Source organism: Ictalurus furcatus, chromosome 24 (assembly GCF_023375685.1).
Source record: "Ictalurus furcatus strain D&B chromosome 24, Billie_1.0, whole genome shotgun sequence".
Lineage (NCBI taxonomy): Eukaryota > Metazoa > Chordata > Actinopteri > Siluriformes > Ictaluridae > Ictalurus > Ictalurus furcatus.
In genome coordinates, this window is record NC_071278.1 from 14,600,886 (window position 1) to 14,613,597 (window position 12,712).

General features: G+C 37.2%; 1 protein-coding gene across 1 annotated transcript; it reads left to right on the forward strand.

Moving 5' to 3' along the window:
- The first annotated feature begins 1,108 nt into the window (after positions 1-1,108).
- Positions 1,109-11,080, forward strand: tmem106bb (transmembrane protein 106Bb). Its single transcript, XM_053612637.1, has 8 exons — positions 1,109-1,217; positions 3,329-3,573; positions 4,488-4,551; positions 5,429-5,588; positions 5,765-5,905; positions 6,077-6,126; positions 7,853-7,906; positions 8,030-11,080. The coding sequence occupies exons 2-8, from the start codon at positions 3,369-3,371 to the stop codon at positions 8,157-8,159; spliced, it is 804 nt and encodes a 267-aa protein (XP_053468612.1). The 5' UTR covers positions 1,109-1,217; positions 3,329-3,368; the 3' UTR covers positions 8,160-11,080.
- The last annotated feature ends 1,632 nt before the right edge of the window (positions 11,081-12,712 follow it).

Consider the following 12,712-nt stretch of genomic DNA (forward strand, 5'->3'; position numbering starts at 1 on the left):
TCCACCTTGTGTCCAATGACCACCAATTCCAAACATTGCCTGGATGAATGTACTCTGTTTAAGAAAGCTATATATGCAAAAGGATGACACATTATACATGGTATGCTTTGTGGGCATTTTGTTATTATGGACTGGATCTATTTGTCCTCTTAGAGGAAAGTGTCACTGCATATCAATACAAAGTTATTCTGACTGCTCACCTTTACCCTATAAAACATTTCTCTTCTGATGGGAGTGCTCTCTTCCAGCTTAAGAGTGTCTCCATCCACAGGACATGAACGCTCACCGAATAGTTTGATGAGGAGGAAAATAGTGTGAATCATATGCTTTCGTCTGCAGTAGGGCTGGGTAATATCGATATCGATAATATCGATATCGGGATAAATGATTATGTGATACACTTTTCTGAGATATTACTGGTATGGTGATTTTTATTTATTTATTTATTTATTTATTTATTTATTTATTTATTACATTTTTACTAATTACAAATTAAAGGGTACTGAATGGATGCCATTGATTTTACATAGTTTTTTTTTTTTTTTTTTTTTTTTTTTTTTAACTATGTATATCTTCTTTGTCTTTGTAGGCATAAGAGAAAAGCATCATCAAACTGAGTTTAATGTTTTTTTTCAAATATTTTACTGCTGTTTAGACAGTTTGTTAGCTAAGTTATATATTGTGATACACATCATGTATCATATGACATTTTTGTCATATCGCCCAGCCCTAGTCTGCAGTAGTTGACTTATTATTTTAGATATATTTGAGATATATTTAGATATTTTTTGATAAATTCTATTCTATTACCTTCTGTACATTGCAATAACCCTTACATAGCTGTACATAGCATCTGCACCATGTCTATTCTTCCTTAAGCTTATTGTGTCTTCTATATATTTTTCTTACTTAATTCTTATCACGTGTCACATTATTATTATTATTATTATTATTATTATTATTATTATTATTATTATTATTATCCACTTACCATAATAAATTCCTTGTGTGTGAGAGCTGCACACTTGGCAGTAAAGCCCTTTTTGATTCACATTCTGATAACTACACTTTCTACTGTGTTATTTAACGCACTTCCAGTGGGGGGCAGTGCTTCTCCTCGGACTGACCTACAATAAACCACAAGAAGAAGAAACAGCCGTCGCTCAATAAACAGGTTTTGGAACAGAGGGGAGTTTCACAGGAAATAACTAAAGCGGGTAAGGAAATAAAACATTGGTATAAAAATAAAATAGTGGTTGAATACTGCAAGTTATGTTGTATCCAGTTGGATGCTTTTGTCTTGCAGCTGACTAATACGAGCTAAACCTCGCTAACAATCCAGCTAGCGTAGTAAAGCACTTCAGTCAAGTTAATTTATACAACCATTAGCTGTCTTTAAAATGTTAGCCAAATTATAGCTTGATTATTTTTTTAATTATTTATGTTTTAGACGTGTAACAGTAAGGGTTAAATATTTCCCTTACAAAACATTAATATATACTGCAGCTTGGCTTGTTGTCATCATGTTGTGATCAAAAATTAGAACTGCTGTTGGCTGCGTCCCAAATAGCTCCATTCCCACTATATAAGTGCACTAATTCTATTAACACACAGTGGCTTTACAGCGTAGCTGTCTAGGGTCGGTCTTGTAGAATAGGGAGCCGTTTGGGAATCGGTCGTTGTCCCAGCATAATTAGACTGGCGAGTTTCACACTCTGGGTAATTTACCGTGTTTTTCTGGTTTGTTGTATTTTACGGTAGGTAAAATACAAACAAACAAACAAATAAATAAATAAACACGTACATGAGCTTCAACTCAAATAACATTAGTGAGCTAAAGTGGTCCTGGAGTAACCCCAGTCCTGGACATTTTTTTTTCTTTTGTGTTTTCTCTGTGTAAACACAAGCACTTCGGCTCAGGAAGCGGCGTTTGTTTGAATCAAAGTGTGCAGGACGGGACAGGGAGGCGTCCAGGGTTAACAAACAGATGTATGAGTGTATGAGTGGGTCATGTCCAGCTGTGTTGCTGTATCTTTTAAATACGGTGTACAATTCTTTTAGAAATATTTACCGACTGTCACCTTGTAAGTGTACAGTTAAAGGATATATGTTGCGTTATCATCCTCTAACCTGGGCAGTATGGTGTAGCGCTGCGGCCTCACAGCTCCTGGGTCTCTGGTTCGATCCTGAGCTTACTGTCTGTACTGAGTTTAACAGGTCCATGTGGGTGTCTCTCTGGGTTTTTCTGTTTCCTCACACTTCCCTAAACATGGCCATATGTGGAATTTCCCCCAAGTTGTGGAAAATTATGTGCATGGTGTCCTATTCAAAGGTTTAGCCACTCCTTGCACACGGTGTTCCCGAGATAGGCTTCGACTTTTCACTGCGACTCTGACCAGGATAAAGTGGGTATTGAAGATGAATGAATGAATCCTCAAGCCCTTTATCAGTATTAATTTCTGATCCCAGGACTGATCTTTGCCGGAGCTTTTTGTTCAGGTGCTTATTCATAACATAGCAGTGACATTAAGGTGTTTAAAATCTCCTCATACAAAGCATCACAAGTGGTTCACCATGCCACTCAAATTATATCAGTGTTGCTGCTGATGTCATCTCTTTTTATTAATGGATGGCGTAGAGGATTGCTAACAATTTGTAGCTTATCTACAGATGGACTACAGCCAATAATTGTGACCTAATAAATGCTGGAGGTACCTGATGGAATTGGCAATTAGTGTGTAGGCAGGTGTATCTAAAAAAAAAAAAAAGTATTCAGTGAGCGTATACAACGTCCACAATGACATATTAAAATATGCTTCTATTGAAATATTCCATGAACAAACTGAAAGACCTAAGAGCTGCTGCATTGGTCCCTGTAGGTGGAGTTGTAGAAAGGGCTAAATTCCACTGGCGCCACTATGAGTATTTCATTACAGTATCTTGGATGCAATTGAATGTCGTGTGTTAAATATAAATATTAATAGGCAAGTGGATTTTTGCTGTGTTAAAATGTAATCTATAAGGAGATATTTTGATTGCAGTGGGATTAATGTCTTTCTGTGCTCTTACTGGAAATGTTTTTTTTTTCTTCTTCTTTTTCTTGTTTAAGCGTGAAATCTTTGCTGATCATGAGTCAAGTTACCATAATTTCTCTCTGTGTAATAAGGATGAGGTAAAAAATAAAGTTTAGTGTACTACATTGAACTACGTTTACACTGGCTGAAACAACACAAGGCAGCATTTGGTGAGCAGGCCTTGAGTTGTGACACATGTGCCCTATTTGATTTGATTGCTGTATTATTGAGATATTATTTCTTGTGCGTTTTAGTTCTGAGGGAAAGCTTAGCTCTAAAAGGCCAGGTGTGATCATGGGGAAGGCACTTTCCCACCTGTCCAAGCAGACATGCCATGAGGAGTGCCACGCCACCCTGACCTCTGGCCCTGAGTACAACCGCATGCCGAGTGAGGATGTCAAGGGCGGCGGGGATGTCTCTCAGTTCCCCTACGTGGAGTTTACTGGCAGGGACAGCGTCACCTGCCCAACATGCCAAGGCACTGGAAGGATTCCACGAGGTAAATGTTACATCATTCAAATAAAAACAAGGCACACATTACCTCCACAAACTAGCTAGCAGTCCTTTACATAATACAGTCAGTCTGTACAGGCTTTTTTTTTGGAACAAAATGCATGAAATTATTTTGCACATTCATTTGCTGTGAAGTTTGTTGGTAAATGAGACCTTTTAGCTGTACACATGTTCGACGTATGTGAATCGAAGAGGGCTTTGGCTGAATGTGCGTTGTGACGAAGTCACATGATGCATCTCGGCCCAAATCCGCTGTAATTTAGAAAAATGACCAAAGCTCAATCTAATTAAAAACCTGTAGGAGATTTTGGTTGATGACCATCATCATCAAGATACCAACTGAAGGAATATCTTTTGGAAGAATAGTGTTTATCCTCCAATACAGATGTAGAGACTTGCCTTGTGGTGGCCCAATACCTTACTGCTATTTGAGATCAGACACAGAAAAGGATGGATATTGTGACAGTGTTTTCACTCAACATTCAGTTTGTTTGTAGGAAGATGGAATTATTTTCACACTTGGCTTTATAAGGGTTGAGCTCTGAGATTACTGTGACATTTGACAGCATTTTAACATGCTTTATGCCTATTTTTACATTTTATCTTGTCATAGGAAAAAAATGTGAAATTCGAGTGGCGTTTCATCAGTCAGTTAACTGTAATAACAGACACGGATTAGTCAGTTCCTGACCATGAATAAAAGTCAGCCCACAACCTTCAGAAAACTCCTATAGTACAGCTAATGCTATACAGTAGGAGGGACACACAGGTACTTAACCAGGATAGGGATGGAACTTGATTTGGATTAGTATCTCCACTGTGTCTACCGCAATGTCAAATGAAAAATTGCTATAAAAGACTATGAAATGGTCGACTTACTGAAAGATGTTTTTCTTGCAGGTCAGGAAAATCAGCTGGTGGCGTTGATTCCATACAGCGACCAGAGACTGAGGCCAAGGAGAACGTAAGCACAGACTGGTTGTAATGATCATACTCTATGAACTATGTTAGCTAGAAGTATGTCATCAGAAGCATGTCAAGTATGTTTTATGAAATTTAAATACTCCTAGAGAACTCCTAGCTTGTCATTTGGATTCCACCGTTACAAGTACCAAGGAAAGACAAATAAAAATATAGAGTACTAATAATATAAATACAGTTAAATGAATTAATTTCTACAGTATTCGCTGTAGATGAGCTAATCAGCGTAGGACTCTGGAATGATTGACAGTTGTGCAGGTGTTTTGAACTTTCCAAAATTTCCTCCATCTCTCATTAGTGTCTTGTTTTCCTTTGATTTGTGTCCTTGCTTTCTGTCCTGGTAAATGGAGAATGTTCTGAGTTCATAAATATGAAACAAAATAAAGTACACCCAATCAAAATTTCTTTTTTTTTTAGGCTGAAAGGGGGAAAAAAGGGCGGGGGGGGATTAAGGTGACCTACAAAGAAGTGTCAAATCCAAACTTTACAAATAATTTTCATAGTAATGATACTGAGTAAGTGATTAAAGTGCCATTTGTTCTGCTCTGTCAGTCAGTGCAGATGCGTTCAAACAGCACGGTGAAGCCCATAGCAGTAGAAAATGTTTGTAGATCAGTTTAAAAATAATACATATTTTATGGCATAAATATGTAGTCTTAGTTCTGTTTTATGGGCAACTTTTATATTATTCCGAATTAAATTTTTTTATCTGCGTGTATCACCCAAATCAAGCATATCAAAATGTAATGCAAAGATTAATTGCATTTTTAAATTAAAGCTAATGTATTAATTCATATTCTGCTTATGTATTTTGTTTACGATTTAAAACAATGATCATCATCATCGTGTGTGTTTTATAGAAAGCTATATGTGTCAGCCTCGGTCATCGTTTGCCTGCTGCTCTCAGGCCTGGCAGTGTTTTTCCTGTTTCCACGCTCCATTGATGTAACCTATGTGGGGGTGAAGTCTGTATATGTCACCTACGACCAGGCCAAGCACATTGTGTATCTCAATATTACTGTAAGCACACATCACCATTTCAGCTTAATCTTTACAAAAGCAGCTCTACAAAGCTCACATTTGTGTGTTTATGTGCGTTCCAGCGGCATTTCTTAAAGCAAGAACTGAATATGATGTATAAGTAATAAAGAGGAAATTTCACATTTCTTAACAACGTGTTATGGTTTCTTTTATAGAACACGCTGAATATTACGAACAACAACTACTACTCGGTGGACGTGGCCAACATCACAGCTCAGGTGCAGTTCTCCAAGACTGTGATTGGAAAAACCCGCGTTAGCAATATTACCACCATCGGCCCACTTGACATGAAGCAGGTAGGCCTTTTACGTAGAATTTTAGATTGATAAATGATATTTATCAGGTTAAGCAGTATCGTTTGATATTATCTAGACTTATCACAACACATCACTTACTCTCTACATCTCAATCTGGTTTTAAAATTCAGGATTAAGATGCTGTATACTGATGTTGCCTCTGTGTTTCAGATTGATTACATGGTGCCTACCATTATAGCTGATGAAATGAGTTACATGTAGTAAGTATGCTTTCAATTTATACATACAAACGCACCAAGACTTGCACACACTTTCACACAGCACAGTTTACATATGCTTGGTTCTTATTACTGTGTGTTGTTACCTGGATGATCAACGACTGTTTTTATGTTTTGTGAGAGTTGTTCATGAGTCCCTTGTTTGTCCTGAGCAGTTAAACTGCCCACTGCTCTTCAGAAAAATCCTCCAGGACCTGCACACTCTGGTTTTCCAGCATTGTCTGCATATTTGATCCCTTTCCGACAGCGGCTGTATATTGATGAGATCCATCTTTTCACTCTGAGGACAACTGAGGGACTCGTACATGACCTATTACAAAAGGTGCAAACATTCACTGATGCTCAATAAAGTAACGCATTAAGAGCCAGGGGGCAGGGGTGTTAGCTGAACTGTTAATCATCTGGGGCTGAGCCCAGATTCTTCTCCATTTAAAAAACAAAAACAAAACTTTTTCAAATGTATTTGTAAATAGACTATTTGCATGCCCAGGCCAGGTTACACCCCTGCGGGGGGTGTGTGTGTGTAGACTTTTGAACAGGATGATTAGTATAAATTATTATTTCGTCTTCTGGGGAACATGTAAATATCTTATGTAGCTTTTGAAGGGCAGTACTAAATGGGGGGAAAAATCTCTTTAAACAAAATAGTAATTTACACCAATCATCCTGTTCAAAAGTTTACATCCCCTGGCTTTTAATGTAGTGTGTTGCTTTCTTGAGTATCAGTGAATGTTTGCACCTTTTGTAATAGTTTTGTATTCCAGTCGTTGATCATCCAGATAATAACACCCACTATTAAAAATTAAGCGTATGTAAACTTTTGAGCTGGTTCCTTTGTGTAAATTCAGTTATTATTGTGTCTTGTGGACTTTATGTAAACAATAAAAAATAAAAAAACAAAATGCAATTTACAATCCCTCTTTTTTAAAAAAATGATTAACGTTGGCAGATTCTGTAAGGGGTATGTAAGTGTATGAGCAGGTAGGTATTACCCTGTAGTAATACCTACCAGTACAATGACATCCACTGATAGGATACTTCACATTCACAATCACCATAGCGACCATGGCAAACCAGAGGAGCTTAATCGTCTTGTTGTGTTCCTGTCAGATTTCACAAATTTACTATTTTTTCCGTCTGTTTTTTGTTGCAGTCTTCTTGATACAATGTAAGACATGTTACAGTGTAAACTAAACTTGCAATGCAAGTATCTTTAGCCCAACCTTGACCTAGCAGTCTAGCCTTCGATAATCACTAAGCAAGGTTTTTCATTGGTCTATGCACTTTAGTACTTGAAATATTCAAATTTACTTGTGAATGAGTGGTGTAATTTCAGTTAAACGTGTTTCATACACCATCAATTCTGAAAAGAACTGTAAATCGTTTGGTGGGTTGTTTAAATGGTTTAATGCAACAATAGGTAATAAATGTTAATAATAAATATTTTGAATTATTTTAAGGAACCTGCCCAATTTAACTGCCAAAGATGGAACACTGTCTTTAACACAGCACACGGGTTAAGACGCATCAGAAACATACATTCTTCACAGCTCATATTCCAAGAATTTCCTTTTGCTGGATATCCATTTCTATTTCTCAAACATGCACATGTGAACATTCAGCTAGTCAGTGATTTAATACACCTCTTGTAGCCCGGCCCAGTCTAGGCCAGCAAAACTAACTCTTCCCAACCTTGTTTATTTTTCAGTGAGTACTGTACCATGCAGACTATCAAAGTGCACAACATTGTAGTCATGATGCAGTGAGTATTTCACCGTAAATGCCTAGATATTCCCTGAAGTGAATGAGAAGCACAAGTGACTCTAATCATTTTCTTTAGTGAATCACAGGGATAACATTTCACGTTTTGACTCTTGCTTTGCAGGGTCATGGTCACCACGGTGTATTTCGGCCACGCTGAGCAGGTCTCTCAGGAGATGTACCAGTATGTGGACTGTGGGGGAAACACAACATCGCTGCATGAGTACAATCTAAGAACTCCTGCCTCAGATTAATGCTCAAGCTGGGGGTACGCTGTGTTTATCCCTTTTCCCTGCAATCACCAAGTCCGTTATATTTTGTCAAATTGGTTGATTCCGTTACATACAATTGTTGAATAACAAGGGTGTTTCAAAATCATGAGTAATGCACTTTATTTTCCAATCTCCCGAGACTTCTGTATTCTTAGTGTGTAGTGAAAATAAGACAACTGAAAAACCACTCACAGGTGTATATTTACATACTCTTTTAATGTTTGACAAAAACACTTTAGTTGCAGACACTGCTACACTAAAACTTGAAAGCTGTCTGCTTAATATCTAAGCTTCTGTATTAAAAAACAATGCACTTTGAATACTTTTCTGTTCTGATATAGAGTAACATTCATGAATATCCTGATGCTAATAGGTCCTGCATGTTTTTGAGATCTGTTTGAGTATGTGCAGCATAGTTGCTATATACTAAGTAAAATTATTTACTAGAAGTTTGGTTTATATCCTGGCATTTGCAGACCCTCATCTGCTGCATCTCAGCCTGCAGTGGATATTGTTGTTCTCTAGGGGTTGAAGGTTTGCACTTTGGATCTCTTTTTCAGCTTGCTAACAAATTTGCTTTATTTGTCTCAGTTTTTGAGCTGTCAGAGATTTAATTTACCTTGAAACACACATTTGTAAAAAAACGCAGCTTATGAAAGAGGAAATGTGTCTGGAAAATGGAACCAAGTAATTACACTGTCAGTGTTTGAATTTATGCTCAAACATTCCAAAGGAAAATTTCACGTGTTAAAGTATATACTGGCTGTGATGAATCCATGTATCACATTTAGAAAGCTATTTCTAAACCTAGTAAGCCAGTTGCGTTGAACGTGATGAATTGTCATTTTTAACATTGAACATGAAATGCTGATAACATAACACTTTTAATCAAACTTGTATGAAAGCTTCTAGTACAAACATTATTAATGAAAACTAAATAACTGAATATTAATTAAGTTGATTTAGTGTGTTATGTATGAAACATGTGTTAAGGTCTGTTAACCTACAGTCCCCACTGAAAGTATTGGAACAACAAGGCCAATTCAGTTGTTTTCGCTATACATGGAAGACATTTGGGTTTGAGATCAAAAGATGAATATGAGAAGGTAGATCAGAATTTCACCTTTCATTTCATCATATCTACATGTAGTTGTGTTAAACAACTTAGAACATGGCACCTTTTGTTTGAACCCACTCATTCTTTCAAGTGATCAAATATTGGGACATGTGACTTCTATTTGTTTCCTGCTGCCTAGGTGTGTCATGTTAAATTGATTTTTTTTAAAAAATTAACAGCTCTGAATGTCTGCTCATGGTTTGAGCCCTAGGTTTTACCTGTGAAAAACCAACATGAAGATCAGACCAATTTGAAGACCAGAGCCATTTTGAAGCTGAGAAAAGAGGGAAAATCTAACAGAGCCATTGCACAAGCACTGGGCATAGCCATTACAACAATTTGGAATGTCCTGAAAAAGAAAGAAACCACTGGTGTATTAACAACCAGACAAGGAACAGATTGGGCAAAGAAAACAACAGTTGATGACAGAAACATTGTGAGAGCTATGAAAAAATCCCCCAAAACAACAGTTAGTGACATCACTAACATCACCCCTGCACCTCCACCGGGCAGGGGTGAAGATGCAATCTACTGGTTGAAGAAGACTTCAAGTGCAGAAATATAGAGGCCATACCACAAGATGTAAACCACTCATAAGCGGTAAGAATTGGAAAGGCATATTGGAATTTGCAAAGAAATTCAGAGATGAGCCACAAAAGTTCTTGAACCATAATTAACCTCTACCAAAGTGATGGAAAGGCCAAAGTGTGGAGCTCAGAAAAACATCAGTCAAGTATGGTGGAGGTAGTGTCATGGCTTGGGCTTGCGTGGCTGCTTCTGGAATGGGCTGTCTAATCTTTACTGATGATCTAACTCATGATGGTAGCAGGAGAATGAATTCAGTTTACAGAGAAGCACATTCCATCTAATTGGGAGGAACTTCATCCTGCAGCAAGACGATGACCCGAACAGCACTGACAACCCAACGAAGGACTTCATCGGGGGGGAAGTGGAAGGTTTTAATCCTGCCAAGTCAATCGCCTACTGAAGGGAGAAACACCCCAAAACAAACAACAACTGAAAGAAGCTGCATTATAAGCCTGAAAAAGCAACTCGAAAGAAAATGTAACATTTTTTTGATGTCATTGGCTGGATGTCAACCAGCTGGATGCTGTTTTATATATAGTATAAAATATTTGACTATCAGTTCCTATACTTTTGTTCACCTAAAAATTGGGTGGTCTCCAACCAAAGATGCCATGTTTTAAGTTGGTTAACACATCTAGATGTAAACATCAGGAAATTAAAGCTGAAATTCTGATCTATCATCTCATATTTTCTCAAACCCAAATGTCTTCAATGTATAATGAAAAAAATAGAATTAGCCTTTTTGTTCCAATACTTTCTGATGGGACTGTAAGTGTTTTTTTATTTTTGTTTTTAACACTAAAGTGGTTCACGATTCGATATTAATCACTGAACCCACTGAATATTTGTTTCAAGGTCATATTTTTGTCTATTTAAAGTCTTTGCACTCATCTGCTAAGGATCATGATTTTCGTATCTAACATCAGCAAAATATACAGCAGACAAATGGCCGAAGGTGTCATTATATTTAACAGCTGTGTCTGACAGTGTGTGAAGTTTATAACTATTATAGTGCTGTTTTAGCTTAAGCTTTGTTTGCAGAGTTTTAACAAAGAGATAATAGTTCTAGATGCTGAAAGTATCGTGTAATAAAAAGACTTGTAAAAAAAATAGTGCACTAATAGTTTTGGTACATGTTCATCTGAAGCATATTTTCTTGGCTTGAATAAAGGTCTAAATCCTCTTATGTCTTCTTTAATCAGTTTTGCTTATGTGTGCTAATGTACCACAGATACTACAGGGACAGTCGTGTGGTTTACTTATGGTAAGACAGTGGCAAATTGCTGATTTATGACTTTCAAGCTGGAACAGTTTCATTTACAACAAGATTAAGGCTGCTGTGCCTTAGGCATGAAGGCTGGAGTGCAAGAGAGACAGTAAAAATTATAATATCATTATACATAACATGCATTCTTCTGAGCACTGGTAATAGACAATACACAAACTAGTAGTAACATTAAAAATGATTCCAACATTTTTCCCCCTACTATTTATGAAAATATACTATTAAACAAAAGCATGAAAGATAAAATCTGATACCTTTAAACAGAAAAATAATGTAACAGTGCTACAGGCTAAGTTTATAATGTAACCTTCATTGGCTGCATATCATGACATGATGTAATATAAACCACACTGTCATTTCTAAATTGCATTGATTCAAAACACACACACACACACACACACACACACACACAGAGTATATTCCAGTTTCCATCAATGCTAGTGATAAGATAATATGTTCTTTATAAGATCATAAAAACGTTGTTCAAAGTGTCGCTTGCTCTGCCATGACACAGTGAACTTTGCTCTGCAATGTTGTTAATTTAACCTCTGATTATGTAGAGCCTGTTCAGGGGGATGATTCAGAACGAGTGCTTGAAAAATTAACCCTCACATTTTTTTTATTTGTTGGTTAAAAATAAACAGTTTTCTAACAGAGTCCTAAATAAGTTAAAAATGAAATGATTTGGTATATTAATGTCTAGTTAACATACCAGATAGGTCTGTTAACTACGGGTGGGCATTATGGCATAAATATCTCATCACGATTCTTGAAGATGTCTTCCCCATACTCGATATGCATACAGATAATTCTTCTGAGTGTTTTTATTTTTTACTTTTATTTTTCAGAATCCTGACAGATAAACCGGGATGCTTATGTAATGCTTGGAAGGAGCTTTGCAGTAAAGGGAAACTGAAGAAGAGTTAAATCTTTCAGTGGTGACTTCACTGTTATGAGTAATGAACTCAGATCATTTGATGAAGGACAATGAAAGGTCTAGTGACCTAAAAGAGAAATTGGGAACTAACATCTTCCAGCAAGGAGATGAAAAGTTAAATCCATTGTATTACTGTCTTTGTGGACAGCGTCTGTGCCGGTTTCCACTTTGGTTAAGTTTTACTCCTAAAAACATGTCGGTGTGGATTGGTGACTCTAAATTGCCCCTAGGTGTGAAGGAATGTGTAATTATGTGTCTGCATGTGACTGAGACCCCTTCCATGGTGTATTCTTGCCTCCATTTGGTGTTCCAAGGATAGGCTCCAGATCCACTTTGACCAGGATGACGTGGTTACTGATGAATGAATGTTATACACAGACCTTCTACTTTGCCTCCCTTGATGATAAAACCCATCTCACTGCCTTTTGGTCACTGGCCATTACCAGCCCATGATGTCCTGTGCAGTGGTTCAGGGACCTTGCACTGTAAGCAGGAGTTGGATATTCCCGAGGCAGTATGCTTAACATCCGATCTAAATGTGTTTCAAAACTTTTATGTGGGAAAAGCATGCACGCCAGCAGCAAATTGTAAAATTACTTATCTACATT